The sequence below is a fragment of the Sebastes fasciatus genome, chromosome 1 (genome assembly GCF_043250625.1).
Source record: "Sebastes fasciatus isolate fSebFas1 chromosome 1, fSebFas1.pri, whole genome shotgun sequence".
Classification (NCBI taxonomy): Eukaryota; Metazoa; Chordata; class Actinopteri; order Perciformes; family Sebastidae; genus Sebastes; species Sebastes fasciatus.
In genome coordinates, this window is record NC_133795.1 from 28,412,051 (window position 1) to 28,432,352 (window position 20,302).

Below are 20,302 nucleotides of genomic sequence, written 5' to 3' on the forward strand. Positions count from 1 at the left end.
CTCAATTATAAAAAGATCATCATTAAAGTTATTACAATTCAGCCTGGGGCGTACATGAATGAGTACAAAATGTCATGGCAATTCATCAAATAATTGTCAAGACATTTATTTATTTATTTGTTATTTGTAAGGGACAATAAAAGAGAAATAAGTGTTTAAAACTTAAGTGTTTGAAACTTCAGTTTTAAACACTGAAGTTTCAAACACTTAAGTTTAGGGGAAAACAGCGTGTTTTGGGTTCAAATAACTACGAACACAGACAACTACAGCGCCTGACTTCCGCTTCTGCTCCTGTCATAATAACTATGGTTGCTAGAGGCCGCTGTCTTGTTCTTTTATACCTTCTCTCTGTGATCTATCATGTAAATAGATGATAAAATCTACTAGTAGGCCCCTATTGACCCACATCTCTGGGGCTTATAGCAAGTGATAACGCCTATTTAATAGCCGGACAACAGTCTAATCGGCTGATATCATTCACCTCCGCTTTCTGTGTATGCACCTACAACAACGATGGCGCCGACCCCAAATGCCAGTGGGGCACGCCCACATGCACTAAAAGGCTCGGCCGGCCCGGCTATGTCAACAAAGCACAGAGAAGCTCAGATTACAACATACACAGAGGGTGAGTTCATTCTCTGCTCATGTAGACATTACTCCTCTATATGTTTACATAGCAAATAGTTGTTTGATGCTATATTAATGATCTAGATATCGTATAGAGCACCTTTAATTCATTCCTACTCTCTGAGTTTGGTTTCTTTTTTCTTTACTCCTCAGCTTGAAAATTTGGTAAAAAAGTTTTTGGAGTTCAATTTCATTCCAAATCTTTTGTTGTTCTGGTTTCATTAAACTTCCTTAATGCCAACCAGATCAGATCATCCACAATCTTACACCTGAATGTCATGGTGATAAAGAGGCCCAATCTATTTTGTCCAGGAAGAGTACTGGATCCCAAGCTTTCACAAGATGGTGATTTCTAATTAACAATTATATTGAAAACAGAGAGCACCAGTGTGTAACTGTTCCACTCTAATCAGTGGGCTCGCATCAATGAGAAAATGGGTAGACATGTTGTGCCATACTGCTCCTAACTCAGTTCAATACAGACCTTTTCAACTGAAATAAACGCAATGTGTGAAGTTGAGAGCAGTTTCTTCTTCATCTTGTCAGATCTGTCAGGACCACCACAATGTGTTCAGGTGGCAGCAGTCTCTCTGGATGTCAGGTCAGTCTTATATCAGCTCTTTTCTGCTCCGTCATGTTCTCTTTTTTCTGATCCACTCTGTTCAGTACACCACCGATGCTGTGGCTTTACAGAAACTTCCTCTGATGGGGGCACAGTGCCATCTGGTGCAAGCTGGGAAAAGTGAAGCACACATGGACTGCGGCTGCAACCGCTGTGCTTGCCTGCATCACAGCCTATATCAGCTGCATGAACCACAGTGAAGGGACAGTTTGTCAACACTGATTAACTCTACATCTATAAATAAACACGAGAGAAAGTCTGCTAAAATGAGCTGGCCGTGACTCAGCGTACATTAGCTTTATCCTTTATAGTCACAGCTGAATGTCCTTCTGTTTCCTAGAAAAGATAATAATTATCCAATACACACTCTAATAAAGGCATTTGAGTAGCGACCACCTCCTGACAACACCACACCTCTCCCGCTGCTTTTCCATCATGTGTTCCTACATTCAGCTGATTTTGTAACTGCTGCTTCATATTTAACAACAAATTGCTGACTGCATGAGGCATTGACTGCCCTAATAAAATGTAATCAAAACAAAAATGAAACTACGGGTGGCAGATAAATAAAACATGTTTAATGGATGTCTTCAATGTTACAGTATTTCACATAAACGGCTCTTTGGAATTTCTTGTTTTATGCAGAGTTAAAATGTTATGACACTGTCTGTAATTATGTATTATTAGAAATCCAGTGCACTTATTTACAACTGAAGAACATAATATATACAATATATCTTACATTAAACTTTTTGGGCTCACGTACATTCCTTATCTTGACTCCCTTTTACAAGAGATTTGAGATTTTACATTCAAACATGTCAGATAGTTTTACATATTTAAATGTTTCAACAAGGCACGATAGAATAATAAAAATAGATAACAGTAAAAATGTATCGTTGTAAGTAATGGGAAGCATTTGCATTTATAATTATCCATTTTTGGAGTTGATCAAATCCCTCTTCAATAATACTGAGACCGCCTGCTACATATAACTCTAATAATCTTACCATCACATCAACATTGTGTTCCAGCAGTACTGATTTGAAATTAGGCTCAGTCTGTTCGCAGCATATGCTATTGTTTACACAAACCCACTAATGTTGTATTCTATTGGCTTGTTGTGTTATTATTTTTTCTCGGCCTGTTGTTTGCATTGAATCTTATCTTTTCCCCAACCGCTGTTTGCATAGTTAATTTATGTTTATACAGTCGTATTCTGGTCTTTGTTTGGAACTCATTTAAAGTGCTACAAAAGGACCTTCATATTTAAAAACTTGACAGATTGCACAAATGCCCTGACATGTTACAGCGTGGGGACTATTCAAATACGTCACACCATGCCCTCGATGGTGTCCAGCTTCGTGGAGTGCTCAGTCTCGGTGTGCTGCGTTTCCTGCTGCCTGCAGACCTGCTGATAGTCCTTCAGCACCTTCACCACCTCGTTGTGTCCGAACTGCATGGCGTCGTCGACGGGTAGGTTCCCCCACCTGCACGGCAATGAGTGAAGAAAGTAAAAATGAAGAGAGGACTCACAGAGGAGAATTTTCAGTAGTTGACATCTAAGTATCCAAGTAACAATATGTGGTAAAGATGATTCAAGTTCACACTACGGGGTTCATTTGTTATGAAAGGAAAGTCCCGCCATTATGGGATCTACATTCGGGTCAACTTGCACATTACATTTTTTATGTGTGAGGTTGTCCATTTAGAGTGTGTTTGTACAAGAGAAGTAGTACCAAATGAGACAAAATGGTTTGTGCTGGCAAGTTTCTGAATTGCAAGAATAAAATGACAAGATACACAGCGTGCAGTTTTCATCAACTACCGCTGGACAACTGTCACAAAGAGCCACATTTACGGGAAATGCGCCAGGTTAACATATAACGAAATTATCCTTTACGTTACTTTCACGGGACAGTTTGGGTGTTTTGAAGTGGGGTTGTATGAGGTACTTATCCATAGTCAGTGTATTACCTACGGAAGATGACGGTCGGCACGCCAGCAGTACCGACATGGGAGCAAAGCAATGTACTGCTGAGGACGGGGGCATCAGCACAACGTATTAAAAAAAAAAAAAAATGCTATATTTGGAATATTTTTCCGACGGGGAACTGAACTGAAAAAAAAAACTGTTGTTGTCAACAGAGTCTGGTGGCTTTGAAGAGAGTATAGATAAGTTTCGATTTCAGTTCCCCGTTGGAAAGGGCTATCTGACGGCAAGATAAAGCGATGAAAATGTTCTAAATATAGTGTACGCTTAAACGGATATAGATTTTTTAAGGTGAGCCTTTCTTTTAGGTGGCTAAAATATGTTTTGCTGTTGCCCCCGTCCACAGCAGTACATTGCTTTGCTCCTGTCTGTTTCTCAATGCTGGGGGCATGCCGACCGTCATACTCCTACTATGGATAAGTACCTCATACAACCCCACTTCAAAACACCCAAACCATCCCTTTAAGTACCTACACTATACGGTTTTGTCTTGCTCTGAGAGGTATTTGTTCAAACATTTTTCTACACCAGGTAGTCCCACTAAGATTAGAAACCATATTCTCTGGAGTGAAGAAGCATCTAAATATGGGTATATATCTATTCTATCTGAAAACAACATAAAACAGACTAGAAGTTAAACTATTTCATTGTGATTAAAAGGCCAAACATATGGAGCAGTGAAGGAATTCACAGCTAGAGGACAAAAAGACAGAAGTTAAAGATGTCGTTCTCACCTGTCTTCTACAAATGGATCAACTTTGCAGATTTCAGTGAGGAACTTCACCACATCTATATGACCTGAGAGTAAACAAAGAAGATGACAGTTTATAGTTTCCCATCTGGGAGAATCACAGCAAATAGAGACAATCTTTTTCTGATAACTCAAAACCACCGTTTTCACTTTAGTGTCAAAAACCAATGCGAGAGTAACATTCCCTTTAAATTATACCGCCCCAAACTAGCAAGATATTCACGATTTACAAATTTGTTTAATAGCATGACAGATTGTGGGTGGAGAAAACAAAGCTGCTAAAAATACAAACTACATGCGGAAAAAAAGATGTATGACTATTCCCTCCAGTCGCAATCCAACTCAGAATCAGATTTAGTGCAAAGCTCTGCCTCTTTCATTTGGAAGAAAACTGTTATTACTCCCATTTTTTTTTTTATCTCGTAAACAAATGACTCTGCTTACAAGGCTCTTTCTGAAAAATGTTACTGTTGAACACACTGCAGCGAAGCATTAAATCTGTGCTGTGAATAAACTTTGAGCACAACACAAGATAAATAATCGACCATATGGTGCCCTGTAGCTGATTCATTAGTGGTTTTGTATAATGTGAGCCAAAAGAACTGTCTCTCTCTAGTTAATCAAATTAAGGGGAAACTAATTTAGCACTAATTAAAGCTGTGAACATACAATGCCAGTATAACACAATTATTCTCTCAACTAAGTTTAACTGAAGTTTGTGGGTGTGTGATAAAGGTGCTCTTGGGTTGCTATGTCAACTAATCCTCATTAGAAATTAAGTATTTTAAAGCTGAGATCAGTAACTTTCTACATGCTGTCCTCTTACGGTACGTGTCCACAGGATCCGTCCTTTCCGCGCTTCCCATTTGTTGTCTATGTAAACAGCCGTGCAATGCATTCTGGTAGCGTGGTGTTGCATTTCGAGAGATGGACCGTCACGTTAGCCGCTCCTCATTTGCATAAAGTTGAGGTCTAGGTTTCTTTATGCACTTTACGGCGCGACTCATCGCCTTGGAAACTCTCGAGGACCTTATAAACTAACCGATGTCGATCTAAAATAAAGACAGATTCAGCATCTGCATGGCTTATTTCTTGCCTAAAATGTTTTCAGAAACACATTTCAGTGAACTATTTTTCGTAATATATGAAAACGTTTCCTGAAGAGCCGCCAAGTTGGGTCCGGTTTGAAAGTTTGGAGCAACAGCTCACGACTGAAAGCATTCGTCCAATGAGGTGCCTAGTGGCAGCCCATCAAGCGTCCATTGCTGGGAAGCCTCGCCTCACATCCAAAAACCTTGGACACGTACCATTAGAACCAAAGCGAGCATGTCAGGGCATGTCGTTAAGTTGTCTCACCTCATCTTTTTTGCAGTCCACCTGTCCCATCACAGAGACAGTTCAGTCTCTCCAACCAAAGTAAATGTGCCAGGTTTAATGTTTTTACCAGCTCAGCTTTTAATGACACAGAGTAAAGACTAAGGTAAAGGCCCTGAACACCCACACAGGTGTTTTCACTCTGGCTAATTAGATCTCTGCTCAGGTTGAAGTCGGATGGAGCTGTGCTGAAACACTGGGTGCGCTCCCTTTCATACAGCCGGGGCACAATCCAGCGAAAAGTGATGACGATGGAGGAGCATTCCTCTTAAATGGAGGGGAAAACATTTGCCGACTGGAGGAGGCGTCACCTTAAACGAAGCATGGATCTCTTAGAGTGATCAAGGTTTATTGTCTCATTAATCGTTGAAGAGATAACGATGCCACAGAGACTAAATGATACCAGCAATCCCCTGCTGGCTGCTCTGCTGTATGGCGTTCGCTCATTCATTTGTAATAACGTAATGTATTATACTCCGCTATTTAGGGATAAGAATGTAATCGGAACATACCCAAATATCCTGCTGTGTTTGTATCAGTCATGTGGTCGAGGTTGGCAAGCACGCCTCTTTTGCAGGCTGAATCGAGCGGGGCGTCCAGCTGAGACGCCTTTTAGATGGTGTGCAGACTCCGCCTATACGTGATAAAGGTGCAGACCCACTAATACATGAACCAATAAGAAGGATAAAGGTGAAACTTCTCCCGCCTTAACAGGTGCAACACAACTAAAAGGACGATCAGAGAGATGTACACACCCACATACTGTAGTGCTGAGCAGAGGTCTAATCAGGCAGAATGAGTTACCTTTTTTTGTCTGGCTTTTAACTGAGCTTTATTTATTTATCTGGCTAAATATTTATTGTATTTTAACCTTTTTATTCCGGCCTTTAATTGAGCTTTATTTACCAGTTCATGTATTCTAGTTTGTTTTGCTTATTGTAATATGTTGGTATACCAAGTTAGAGTTTTATCCTGCCTCTGGTGTGCATACATACAGTAGGGCTAAGCCAGATATTTATTCATTTAGTGTTTTATTTATGTTTCATTCTTGTTTTATTAGAGTTCATATTTTTTCTGTTTTTTTTAGTGCAGACCTTTAAGAGCTGAGGATGTCTTATTTTCGCCCAGTGGTCAAACAGATTTGCTACCCGACTGCTTTATATTTGCCTGTGGAGCTGATCTAGTGTCACTCATTCACTAAATAACAGGAGGAGAGATGAACAGATGATGTTGAGCTCACCCTCTGCTGCAGAGATATGTAGCGCTGTTCGGGAATCATAATCTTTCAGGTCCATGTCCATGGATGAGAGAGCAAACCTGAAGGAAATAAATCAAAGTACAGTTCACTAATATTTTTTTTGATGCATAAAATAAATAAAAGAAAATTATGAAATGAAAATGTCATTTTTCCACATAGTAATATAAATATAGAACAAATACATATTTTAGCATTGTACTTAAATTTGAGTTAATCGACATGCAAGTATCAGTATGATTAATTTCAGTTACGCAGACAAACTTTATGTTGATGAGATATTTTACAAGATTTTTTTCCATCTGAATGTTTTCCAGTTCCCACGCCTTAGATTATGAAGGTCACCTGTTTTACAGAGAGGTTTGCTGGTGAATTACCTTCTCAGGGCAGACACATCTCCACTGTAGGCGGCGAACATCAAATTAAAAACAGACTTGTTCTGCAAATACAGGAAAATGACATAATTAACACAGAGGCTCAAAACACATTAAACATACCAAAGCAAACAAGCAACAAACCCTGTCGTCTCCCTCCGGTCTGCGAGGGTCCTGCTTCTTCACAAAGTGCCTCAAGTTGTCATAATTGTGGAAATTGAAGAGCGAAACGAGCTCCTGAGGGTGACAAGATATACGGTATAATTGTTAGAGGAGGAAAAAAACTGGAAGACGTATATATTCTTTTTATGCTTTAAAACAAAGGAAACTACAATGCAAACGAAACAAGCTCTTCATCAGAACAAGGCGAACAAAGGTTTGACAGATAGTTCAAACCTATGAAGTCACTGGGATGTAAAAGCTGAAGCTGCTACAACACAGGAGATGGATTTTATGTCATCACTTATGAACTACAAAATAACCCTGCTCTAGTAATCATTGTCAGCACCTTCCACGATTTGTTCTCTGTAAAGCAGCTATAGAGTTACGCTTTGATGATATTGATTGTTTGAGCCTAAACTGTTAGGTTTCTGGTTTTGGTAAAAACAAACTTTGAAGTGATTTCTCTAACTAAGCAAGGTGTCACTGCTTTCCTCAGCATTTAAAGTCACTATGTGTAAGTTGAAAACTTTGGACTTTGGCTCCATTGGATGGTGTATATACTGTATATATATATATATATATATATATGAACTGCAGCAGACAGTGACACCAAAAACATATGTCATTAGAGTGATTTCATGCTATAATCCCATACACATTCTGCACATAGTGGCCGTATCATAGAAATAGAATAGGAGTAGAACGTACATTGAACTGTTTTCCGTGTTCATTTGACTAGTGTAAAAGAACATGCCGATTGTTGTTATGGTAACAACAGAGAACTGCTCGTTTTAGTCGTTACTAAAAAAAACTCACCTAAGTGAGTCCGCGACTTGCCATGAGTCAGTTTAGTTTAAACGTAAATTAGCCTGCTATAATGGTTGCAATGGCAACAGTACACAAAAAAATGTCTGCCACTCTAACCATACTACGTTGATTTTAATGGGAATGTCCATTCTACTCCTTTTCTATTTCTATGGCCTTATTTAAGCATCTTCTCCTGAAACAGTCCAGATGCAAAGGCACAAAGACAAACTGCAACATCTTGGTCTATAACCTGACAGAAGTGTATTCCCCGGACGCTGTTTCCAACTCTGTCCAGAGGAGGGGACCAACACATCACTCCCATGACGTTAGGGATCACCAGCAGTATGGCGCCGGACACCCCGGATTTGGCCGGCACACCCACCTGGGAGATGAGAGATGTGGGATCTGTTTTAGGTCAACACATGAACAAGCATTTCCTTCCACAGCGCAGGCGAGTTGATCACGCTTAACATTCATTTATCTCTTTTATTTCCAACATACTGTTACTCACATGAAAAGCCATCTGGCCAGAGAAGTCATACATGCCACACGAGTGCATGAGACTCAAAGTGTTTCGCACTGCCTCGGCACTCAGGACACGCTCGCCTGTGATTGGGCAGATCCCTCCGTTGGCCAGAGTGGCGGCCAAGACACTTCCAGATTCGCAGGTCACCTCGATGGAGCAGAGCTAAAAACCAAAAGAGGAGAAACTACTGAATCTATTTTCATCAATATCAAGCTACAGATTATAGATTTAATGCATCTTCATGAAAAGCTCCACTCATGGCAGAGCAGTTTACCTGGAAGTAGAAGTCCAGGGCATCGATCATATCCGCTCCCGGAGGAAAACACTGGTGAATGAAATATGATCATCGTGATTATATGAAGTATGCTGGCCTAGCACTGTTCAGATAGAGGAGGATTTCTCAACCAGAAAATCAAGAATATCTTGGTCCGGTCATAAAGCTCTCTCATAGTCTCGCTCCTCAAATAGGGGCAAAAGGTCATGAATAACCCCTCTGACATGGTAAAGTGCCGATGGACAGAGGGCAGTGGGAGATGTATGAGAGGCCATCGAGAATGAATTTCAGTTGACCTCAAAGATCATTGGTCAAGCAAATTGACGACAGTAGCAAAAATGGAAGGAGGGTAATCTTTTGGTAATGAGAAACCTAAAAAAAAAGAAAAAATGTAATTGCATTCAGTGGCTAGAGATAATTGTAGGAATATTGAGCTCACGATACACTTAAAAAAAAAAAAAAAATATGAAAAAAATGATATAGTGGTCAAGCATGCTTTTCTTACATCCTAAAAAAGTTAAATTTTGAAAATATGTTTTTACCGGACAACAATGATATCTAGGTCTTCAAAATATTAACTAATCCGTTCCATTGTGAAAACCCTTTATATGTAGACCTGAAACAATCAATCGATTACTTAGAGCCAAACATTCTCTGGTTTCATCTTTTTCATCGACTACGTTTACATGAACATTAATATTCCATTATTATTCCGAATATGACAATATTCAGATTTTGATACAGGTCATTATTACGTCTGGATATTCTGAATTGAGTGATTCTGAATGGAGCATTTTCAGATTAAGACATGCGGGATATGCCGATATTATTCAGGTTTTAGGAGCATTCTATGGACATGTATACAGCACATTCACATTCAGTTGGGGTTTTTACGGCAGTTTGTGACACGCGGCCTCTTGTCTGGTTACGGTCAGCTCTGTGCGTTTTACACAAAGCAACTAGCCGACAGTTTGCAGAGATGCATACCCAAAAGAAAAGAAGGAGAAACACAGCTACTGTTAAACATTGTGGATATCAACAGGTTTTTGGATGTGTGCAAATATCACAACATCGACCTTTTCAAGAAGATGGTTGAAGGAATGAAAGAGGAAGGCTGGGGTTGAACAAGTCCGCCACCGGTGGAAAACTCCGAAAAAAAATATATTTTTGACTCAAAGAAGCAAAATGGCACAAGCGGCTCATGCTGTTCCACTTTTCCATATTTTGATGTGTTAAACAACATGTTAGAGCATCGACCCCTGGCAAACACAGCCAAGAATGACCGGTGATGACGATGCCCAGAGTTCCTCAAATGGACCAGATGATGATGATGATGATGGTAAGAATAGGGAAAAAGACAACTAGGTAGCCAGCTGACTGGTTTAGCTAAACGGGTTGTAGGTAGGTCAGCATGACGTACACCATAAGGGACGTTTTATGTTAATCTGAATATGCACAGCTGCATGTAAACGGAAATATTAGTGGAATATTAATGTTCATTAGCCACGTAAACAGCTTGGTAGGAATATTATCTTTTTCGGAGTTACGGCAAAACAAATGTAATATTTGGTACATGTGAATGCAGTCAGTGAGAGGACTTGCTGGTTTTTATATCAATGTAAAGAGATTTAAAATGTCTACACTTTAAAAGTTTCCGATGTTTCATAGTGATAAGTCAATTAATCAAGAAAATAATTGGAACATTAATCTGTAATGAAAATACAGTATAATTTGTCTCTTTAAAGAAACGTGTCAGTTGTACATAGAAGCAAACAGATACAACAGAAAATAAAAAGCATCTCTAATCCCCCTATATTTCAGCCTCCTGTCACTGACCTTCTTCTCCTTCATGTAGTATCCGATGGCAAAATTTCTGTCGCCTGTTTCTTTTTCTGACTGGAACCTGAGACGGAGAGGCAGAAGGGGTCAATACTGAAACATCAATAATGCAATAGAGCAGTGGACAGGCAATTTGCCCAACAACACTGTCTTCCAACTGAGGTGTGCTGAACGCAGATATATTATAACTTCAAACATCTGGACAGTACACTCACATGGCGTTGCTGAATCCCACATACTCCTGGCCTGCCATCTTTTTCACAAACTCCATAACCTAGATGAATAAAGACAACATTTACATCATCTCTGACCACTGACATAATGAGTTTCATATTCATGGTGTTAACAGAGAAGAGACGCATTACTCACATAGTCAAACTTCTCTGCCTTATTGGAGCGAGGCTGAAACAGAGCGAGAGTCATTTACTCGTGTTAACTGCCACATTCATTAACACTGAACTTGACTGTCTCATAACACCACAGTGTGAAACAATACATGAATGTATCTCTGATTGCATAATTTAGTGCCCTATTATCAGCTGGCACAGTACAAGAGGAAAGATAGGCAGCGGTCATAATCCAGAGCTCAGGGAGAGTTCAGGAATATTTCACAAAACACGATTACAGACAACTTGAATCTGCAAGACAAACTTTGAATATGCCTAAGAAAAGCAGTCATATTCAGTTGATAAGAGGCATTGATATTTACATTATTTTCATTGATAACTTGTTACTCCTGCTTTATGACATTTCCCCCAGGCTTTGTAATGAAAATCATCATCACATCATTGGACTGCAGGCTCTGAACTAGAACATACTGCACATTAAAGGGCCAAATGGTGCGGTGGGACTCGTTCATTATGTAAAAAAAGGCCCTGATTTTTCTATATAACAAAAACAAGATGAGCATTTTTCCATAATTAGATTACATTCTAATGTAATGAGAAATGTGCCAATAAAAGTAAAAAAAAATAATGACAGTAGAGTGCTGCAGGAATGAGTCCTAAAACCCGGAAATGAGTTAGCATTTTAGCACTTCCGGTTCCCTCGTCTCAAAGTCAGTGTTTTTTTTTAATGGATTTTCAGTTTGATGCCTGAAATAAGGTCTGTGGTTAACACAAGCTTAAGAGATTTTAACGTTTTGTTCTACGATATAAAATCCCACTCGTGAATTTTGAAGCTCTTACGTGTCTTAAAAAAGGCGGCTGCTAACAAGTGGCTAAATGAGACCACTAATCGGCATCACGCCGACTCATCCTCCTTTACAGCCTCGTTGTTTATACTCACACTCATGCCACTCATGCGACCGTGGTGTAGTTAGTTTATAGCCTAACGTTATCTTTTTACTTCTGGCGATTGCATTCACACTTCAAAAATCATAAATGGGGTGTTTCTTTGTGGAGATTATTTTGCTGAACAAAACATATAAGCTTATTTGAAACAGAGCTTATTTTCTGCAATAATCCAAAACCCAATGGAAAATCCCATTGGCTTTTTGTGGAGGGAACCAGGGCGATGTTAACTTCCTGGTTGGCCTACAAAAATACGTCATCCCTGCAGCACTCTATAACCCACTGCCATTTATGCAATAAGTAAGGGATAATGTACAGCGAGCCGGTCATTGTTGTGAAAGAATCCCAGACAGGTCGATGCTGCCCCCCTACGCAATATGGAGGGGTGCAGCGTCGCCCTCATCACAACAACGACCTGCAAGCTGTACATTATCATACTTATTACACGGCTACTTACTTAAAAAAATAAATAATTTGACACAAAACGGTCCGCCAGAGTCCGACATCAGAGCTGCGCCCATAGCAACAGTCTGCTATACATAGCAACGGCCTGTTATAGAGAAATTACAGACCTCAGAACGCCGTGATTGACCAATCAGAATCGAGTATTCAACACAGCGGTGTAATAAATGTGTGTACTGTACATCAATCAGCAAAGCATTTTAGTGTGTTAAAATGATGTGACTTTTTTATAATCAGTGATTTTTGCTGACTTTCATGTGTGGAGTACAGCAAACTTTGTTGATATCCCACAAACTTCATGCCCAGTGGGACTCCTGTTGTTTTGTGAATAAAAAAAATAGAAATGGTACCAAAATGTAACACTTGTGTGACTCTAATTACAAGTAACAGTTTTTAAAATGTTCTGTTAATAAATGGAGAGTGATTTACTGTTATATGCTGACTCAACTATCACACACCGTCCATGTCCATCTGTCCATGTCCATATCATACCTTGATAAGAGAGCTGATCACTATGGCTCCAGCGTTCACCATGGGGTTGTGGGGCTTATCTGGGAGAAAGGACAACGACACAATGTTAATCAGGAGTTCTACACTAAAACAAAAAAATGTATCATAATGAAGTTTATTATTCACTGAGAGTCAAAGAGGTAATGATATACAATCCACCAGGACTCACACACCTTCGTCATCAAGCGACAGCATGTTGAACTTGAATCCGCTGGGCTCCATGCCGACGTAACGGTGAACCCCCTCTGTTCCCGCCTCGTGGACGGCGATGGCGTACTGCAGCGGCTTCACACAGGACTGCAGGCAGAACGGCAGCTTGGTGTCGCCTACTGAGTGCCTGGAAGAAGAAGACGCAGTGTTTAAAGTCTCACTGAACAGAAAACAGACTCACACCTGGAAGATGAACTACGAAACTTCGGGGCAGTTTGATTATTCGGTGTGTTGCTCAAGGGCATTTCAATGAGGAAGAGGGCGAGCACTACTTATAGCTTTCTCATCCAGATTTATCCTCCGTTTCTGACTCTGTTGCAAACTTAGGTTTAACAGACTGAAGCGTAAAAACTGTAATGATTGAAAATTTAAAAAAATTATAACAAATTGCGTCAATATCAAAAAAACAGTCTCACAGAGGAAATATAAATTTGTTTGTTTGTTTGTTATTTAATTGAAATTACAAATCTGTTGAGATTGAAAGTTCATTCTTAAAGGTACAGTGTGTACGATTTGGCGACATCTAGTGGTGTGGTTGCAGATTGCAACCAACTGAGTACCCCTCCGCTCACTCCTCCCTTCCCAAGCGGCCGAGTACAAAACCGTGGTTACACCGTTCGCTCAGAGGCCATCCTTACCATAATAACACTACTCAGACGCGGCTGGCGGTACCACAGTTTTACACTCTGCGGCTCATGTTACAGCAGTTTAACAAGCGTGTCGGAGAACTACGGTGGCCTTCAGGTAATGTAAAAAAAAGAAAGGTTCTCTCTAGAGCCCGTGTTTGGTTTGTCCGTTATGGGCTACTGTAGAAACATGGCGGACTTCGTGAAGAGGACCCACTCCCTATGTAGATATGAAGGGCTCATTCTAAGATAACAATAACACAATGATTCTTAGTTTCAGGTGATTATACACCAATGAAAACATAATTATGAATATTATATTCCATTTCTGCTAATAGATCCCCCGAAATGTTACACACTGGCCCTTTAATCCTCGAAACAATAATAATATATAACAAACTCACCGCAAGGACCCTTCAGTAGCTATTCTGGAGCTTGCGGTCACATCACACGGTCTTCCTCAACATCAGTCAAATTAAATCATCTCATCTTTTAAGCCAACGAGGATGAGACGTCTTTATAACGCTCAGAAAAATATAATTTCTAGAATTCAATCACGACTGGGAAAACTCTATCGAGGAAGATCTTGCGATAGAATCGAAAGCTGAACAAAAGCTACTAAATGGACCTTTCGGTGAGACTGTTTCTGTCAAGTACAAATCTGTAATTCGTACCTCTGGCCATCCACTGTACACAAAGACACACCCCACAGATCTGGGCTGAACTTGGCGAGTTGGGGGATGTAGTCTGCCACCTAAAGCCAGAAAACATGAAGACAAACACAATAACAGTTACATCACACAGTTTAAGATTTGGAACAAAGTGTCACAACTAAAAGCACTGCAGCAGAGGAGGCGTTAATAGGAAATTATTTTGTATACAGTAATTCCATACATCTTCAGTATTAAAGTGATGTGATGCATGCAGATATTGAGAAGGTGGTATGAATTTAAAGAAAGCTACGTCAATCTTCAACTGTAGATTGATCTTGACTATAACATTTACAGTACGGTATGTAACCACATGTGTGCAAGGCTTAAAACGTCACAAGAACCTAGAAATTATAAAATTGATTTTCCATTTCTATACAATACGGAGCGAACAAACAACACATGCTTACCTTCCCATCAACCTGGTTTTCCACTGTGTTGTAGATTTCATCAATTTTTTGTGCAAACACATCAAACTCTGGGATGATAAATTTCTTTCTGAAGGCCTGGATCAGCAGGACAATGTTTCCACCAACACACCTGAGAGAAAAACAACAACATAATGCAGAGGCACTCAGGAGCACATACTGAAAATTAAATACTTTCTATTTATAAGACTGTAACATAGTACATGTTGTGTGTGTGTGTGTGTGTGTGTGTGTGTGTGCATTCGCTGGTGTGAGAGCAGCAGCTGTCAGCTATCAGTCTCAGCGACAGGCCTTTGCTATGATCAACATGACAGTTAATGAAGCTGACATGTCCTGACACACACCAACTACGCAACAACTGACTTTCACACCTCCAGGTTTTGGCTAATCGAGTTAAAGGAATATTTCTCCACATGTAGTCCAATGTCTGACTGTCTATATGCACACATGTTAGCTTTTACTGAAGTTTAAATGAAAGCTTACTGACTTGTTTTGGCTAGCTTTATGTTAATCAACAGAGACAACAGAGTTTTTTGATAACAATCACCATCTTTTTGGTAAATACTGGAGATCAGGGGATGAAATTAGCACCTGCCACATGCCAAATGGGTAAATGTTGGCTGTGGCAGGTAAAAATGTCAGGTCACCTGCCACCACATAGGTTTTTTAAATTAAATAATAAAATTAAATAAAATGAATAATGGTCAGGGATTAAGGTTACATGATATATTCCATTGATTGCAGGTAAAATAAAATCACTGTTAACACATTATCTGAAATATTGGATTTCCATGACATCATTCTGGTGAAATGATTTAATACTGTATGCAAAACACAAATATCTTAAGCAATTTCTGTATTGACCTTGCATTATATTATACAACATATTTCCCACCCCTCATATACATTGTACATGAAGGACGGGGTTTGGGGTACCACTCTGCAGTATTAGTAGTATTTTAATTAAAGCCCACCACAAACACACACAGCCTTAAAAACTACCATCAATCAAGACCTTTCAGTCAGTCTCAACAAAACATTTAACATTCATAAATGCATTAATTAAATTAAATATAAATGTGTTCATGGTGCTGTGTCAACCTCCTGTAGTTCTGACTTCTTCCACATTGTTCTTAAATTTGTCATTAATCCCTTATAATGAGTAACGTGATGTACAAGTTGGAGACGAAGGAAGAAAGACAGAAGCAGAGAGATGATCCTGTAGCAGGTCACATTCAACAACTGCTTCATTAGAATGGATTGTTGTAGGAAGGTCAGACTAAAAATAGTTTGTCTAAATGCCTGCACCGGGTAGTGAATGGAAAACATAACACCAGGAGACAGGCGATGAGACACAAGTCCATTTTGGGAGGCTTAAGAAGAGCAACACTCCCAGAAAAAAAGGAAAAAAAGAGAGAAACTTCAGCAGGGTGTTAGGATAAACACAGAATTATGGTCCCGTTCTATATTTAGTGTCACAGCCATTCCCGTGAGCCAGCATGCACAATACCAGGACCCACCTAAATGGATCAGGGCCATAATTATTAATGTTATTAATTATTGTTCAAAATCAAATCTGTCAGACATACTTGTATATTTCATAAATATCTATGACATGGTGTTACGTACTGTAAGGAGGTACAATTTGTTTGTTTTTTACTGAACTACTGCAGGGTTTTCTTTGCTATGGATGTCATTTTGTGGGAAAGTTTCAGTTCACTGTATATGACTTTACATGAAAGCTCAAACGTGAATTTTCTGTTTGCAGTACATGTGACACATTGTTGTTACACAAATACATGTACTGTATACATACAATGTGCATATTTTCTGTGTACTACAGTACAGTGCTGTACAGTATTGACTTCTCCCAGTAAACGTTTACCTGCTCTAAACAGCTCAATGGGATAAACAACAGCATTCAGCTGGACAAAACTGACATTCTGGTTTAGTACAGTAAGCAAAACAGAGACTTGTATATAAGAAAACATTTCCAGGATTAACTGCCATGGTGAATGGTGGCCACTTTACTGACACAATAACTAGGTTTTGAAGCATGAATGAAGTGTTTTGAGTGAGTTACCTTTTGCAGACATAAGAGTTGTGATGTCCCATGAAACAGTTGTGACAATTACACTTACAGTTTTTATAAGAAATGAGCCAAAGCGATTGAGAAAAACGGTAAATCTGCATCTATGTACTAAGTTTACTGCTGTTGTCGTGAGTTATATGATTGAGTCCTAACCAGTTGTCTCACCTGTGGAAAAGGTCTCTGTCCATCATCACCTCACCAACAGAGTCCTTCACTGCCTGTCGAAGCTTCTCCATGCAGTCCTTTAGACGGGGGTCTGATGGGTGGAGGCCCGTTTTCTTCAGGGCCTGCAAACAACAAGAGGATCAGATGAAAACACAATAATGATAAGATGGATGGATGCTTGGTTTCTGGGGTTGGTGGGTGTTTATTTGGCTACTTACTGAGGTAAAGTATGAAATGGGGACTTGCTCTTTTCCCTGTGTGATGGTGTAGAACAGCAGGTCTTCCACTCCCGAGGAGCTGGGGGACTTCGAAGGAACATTCCTGATGAAGTTAAAAATAAAAAAGAGGAAAGCGAACATCATTGACATAGCTGAGTTAATGACTTCTTCTAAAAAATGCTAATTAATTTAGTTAAACCAACTGTTACCTAGCTGGGTCATTAACAAATGCACAATGACCGGCAAGTAAACGGCTAATGTCACTATTATGTGACCTTAAGATACATTACAGAGTGTCAGTATGACAGAAAAACATTGCATTTATTTTGTACATGTGTTGTACATTGTGATTTTCAGGACTGTTCCTCTTGACATATTGTATTAAATGCAGGTTATTTTTTTTATGTGTTTTTGACAGATACACCTGCAGTTTGCATACAATAGTTTTGCTCTCTTTGAAGCACTGTTGGATGTCTCACTTTATACTTTAACTCACATCAAAGAGCTGATTCCCTAATTTATGGCTTACACATGCTGATAACTTCTTCTTTTTTTTATTTTATAATTAATTTTTTCCCTTTTTTCAAGGTTGTTTTCATATATGCAATTTAAAGTTCGTAATTACAATAGTTTATAAACCAATTTGTCAGTAGATGAGCTTATAGACAAACTCATTAAGTACACTAGAGAAAACAACTTCAACATTCAAAATTGAAATAAAATTAAGAAAAGAAATAATAATAATAATAATAATAATAATAATAATAATAACAATAATAATAATAATAATTTAAAAAAATAATAGTTAAAAAATACAAAAAAAAATACAAAAAGACACATGCTGATAACTACACTTGGCCTGATATGACCACCTAGTCACTGTTAATATACAGTATCCTATAATAACTATTTCTATATTTTTAAATGCCTCTTAAAACAAATATAACATCAGGCCCATCAGGTAGCACTCATGTTACAACTGTGTAAGAGAGGTCCACCCCCAGCAGGACACTGAAGTGTTGACACTGAGCTGTTTATCTCACAGAGACACTCACATTTTGAGATAGAAGTGATCCAAGTGTGTCGGCGGTGGTCTCTGGGACGTGGTTGTTGATCTGGTGCTCAGACAACAACATGCTGCTGCCGGCTGCTGCTGGAGGATGAAGACCTTCCTCACCGCGTCTGTGTGTTTGACGATCAGCTGGAGAGAGCTGGACGGACGCAGCGCTCTCAGACAGAGCATGGCTGAACAGATTACAGTAGATTGGTAGTAGGTTGGTTATTACTAGAGCTGTTCCCAAGCAGTTCCTGCGAGGTCACTGACTTTCATATGACAGGCTGAAGTTTGGCTGCTTTCAAGTGTCGTCGGGAATTTTGCCTTTTCAACTCATGAACTTTTTTTCTTGTATTGTTAAAATCAGTGGTGGAAAGTAACTAACATTTACTCAATAAGTGCTGTTGGCTACTTAAAGGTCCCATATTGTGCTCATTTTCAGGTTCATACTTGTATTTTGTGTTTGTACTAGAACATGTTTACATGCTGTAATGTAAAAATAAAACGTTATTTTCCTCATACTGTCTGTCTGAATATACCTGTATTTACCCTTTGTCTGAAACGCTCCGTTTTAGTACATTTCAACGGAATTGCAACAGAATTGCGTTGCTAGGCAACAGCTTGGGTCCATGTGTACTCCCTGTCAGCTGATGTCATTCACATACACTGAAACCAGGAAATAAAACTGGGACACATTTAGAATGTTTATGTTTAAAACCGTGTAATGGTCTAAATATTGTATATTTGTGACATCACAAATGGACAGAAATCCTGACGGCTTGTTCAAACGCAGAGTTTCTGAATACGGGCTGTGTGTATTTCTCCGTATATTGAGCGTTTCGATACTTTCACAGTATTTATATAGGACTTAAGCCTGCTTTATAATAAAAAAAACATGAAAATCTCACTTTTTTTATAATATGGGACCTTTAAGGTATCTTTTTGAGGTAGGCCTTATTGTACTTGAGTATTTTAATTTTCTGCTATTTTATATGCTACTCCTTCTCCACTATAGGCAACATTTCAAATGGAATTATTGTACTGTTTACGCCACTACATTTATTTAATACTTTTAATTACTAGTTACTTTGCAGATTTAGATTAATAATACAAAATGTTATCAACAAATAAATTATGTATTATTATGGATAACTACTTTATTTACTTAATTTACGAATTTTCCTAAGGAGACAAATAAAGTACATTATTATTATAATTATTATCATCATCCCTTGGTAAAATTCACAAGCTATCTGGCAGTATATATAGAAAAAACTAAGCTCCACCTTTACCAGCTGCAACATTAAAGTTATGCACTTCAATAATATAATATAGCCTATTCTTCAGAAATTAGCTAGAATGAGTACTTTCACTTTTGGTAGATTAAATTAAAAAAATAAAAAATATTCGTTTTAACTAAAATTGAAAATGCATGCCTTTTGGTGTAATGTAGAGTATTTCTATATTTGTAGTATTACTACTGTTACTGAAGTAGAAAGAGTACCTCTTCCACCACTGGTTAAAATAATCAAATATATGCCTGATATTCAACACATGTATGCACTTCAATAGACATAAATTAGCTCTGCAATATTTAAAAAACGTACGACTAAAAACTTAACTTAAATAAATACAACTTTGGCTACAAGAAACATTCGTTATTAATCACCAAACATGCGCCATAATGTTAAAAGAGAACCTTTTTTTTCCGAGGGCAACTGAAAGCAGCAGGCGGTCTGAACGATACATTACAAACACAACACCCCATGTGGCCATAGTAGCCAATCAGGGGCTAGAAGTGTATTTTGGAGAGCAGAGGTCTGCCATGCGGACTATGGGTGTCAGGATACCAGGATCAATTTAACTTTTTTTTTTTTAAAGGTCCCATATTATAAAAAAAGTGAGATTTTCATGTTGGTTTTTTTTCTATT

The 20,302-nt window shown here is 38.8% G+C and overlaps 1 protein-coding gene across 1 annotated transcript; it reads right to left on the minus strand.

Moving 5' to 3' along the window:
* Positions 1-1,805: 1,805 nt before the first annotated feature.
* On the minus strand, positions 1,806-19,516 carry gls2b (glutaminase 2b (liver, mitochondrial)). Its single transcript, XM_074641479.1, has 18 exons — positions 18,373-19,516; positions 17,318-17,420; positions 17,100-17,221; positions 14,825-14,954; positions 14,379-14,458; positions 13,042-13,205; positions 12,851-12,909; positions 10,974-11,006; positions 10,820-10,878; positions 10,602-10,668; positions 8,766-8,816; positions 8,477-8,653; positions 8,216-8,347; positions 7,141-7,233; positions 7,000-7,061; positions 6,608-6,684; positions 3,977-4,040; positions 1,806-2,739 (listed from the first exon to the last, which is right to left on the minus strand). Exons 1-18 carry the CDS (start codon positions 18,558-18,560, stop codon positions 2,583-2,585), a joined length of 1,818 nt encoding a protein of 605 aa, XP_074497580.1. The 5' UTR covers positions 18,561-19,516; the 3' UTR covers positions 1,806-2,582.
* Between the last annotated feature and the right edge of the window lie 786 nt (positions 19,517-20,302).

Excerpts from the sequence above, each read along its gene's own strand:
- gls2b (XM_074641479.1), bottom strand. The coding sequence starts at position 18,560 with ATGCTCTGTCTGAGAGCGCTGCGTCCGTCCAGCTCTCTCCAGCTGATC. Across the intron at positions 12,910-13,041 it reads GCTGTCGCTTGATGACGAAG|ATAAGCCCCACAACCCCATG; the intron begins GTGTGTGAGTCC and ends CCTTTCTCCCAG. Across the intron at positions 2,740-3,976 it reads GATCCATTTGTAGAAGACAG|GTGGGGGAACCTACCCGTCG; the intron begins GTGAGAACGACA and ends ATTGCCGTGCAG.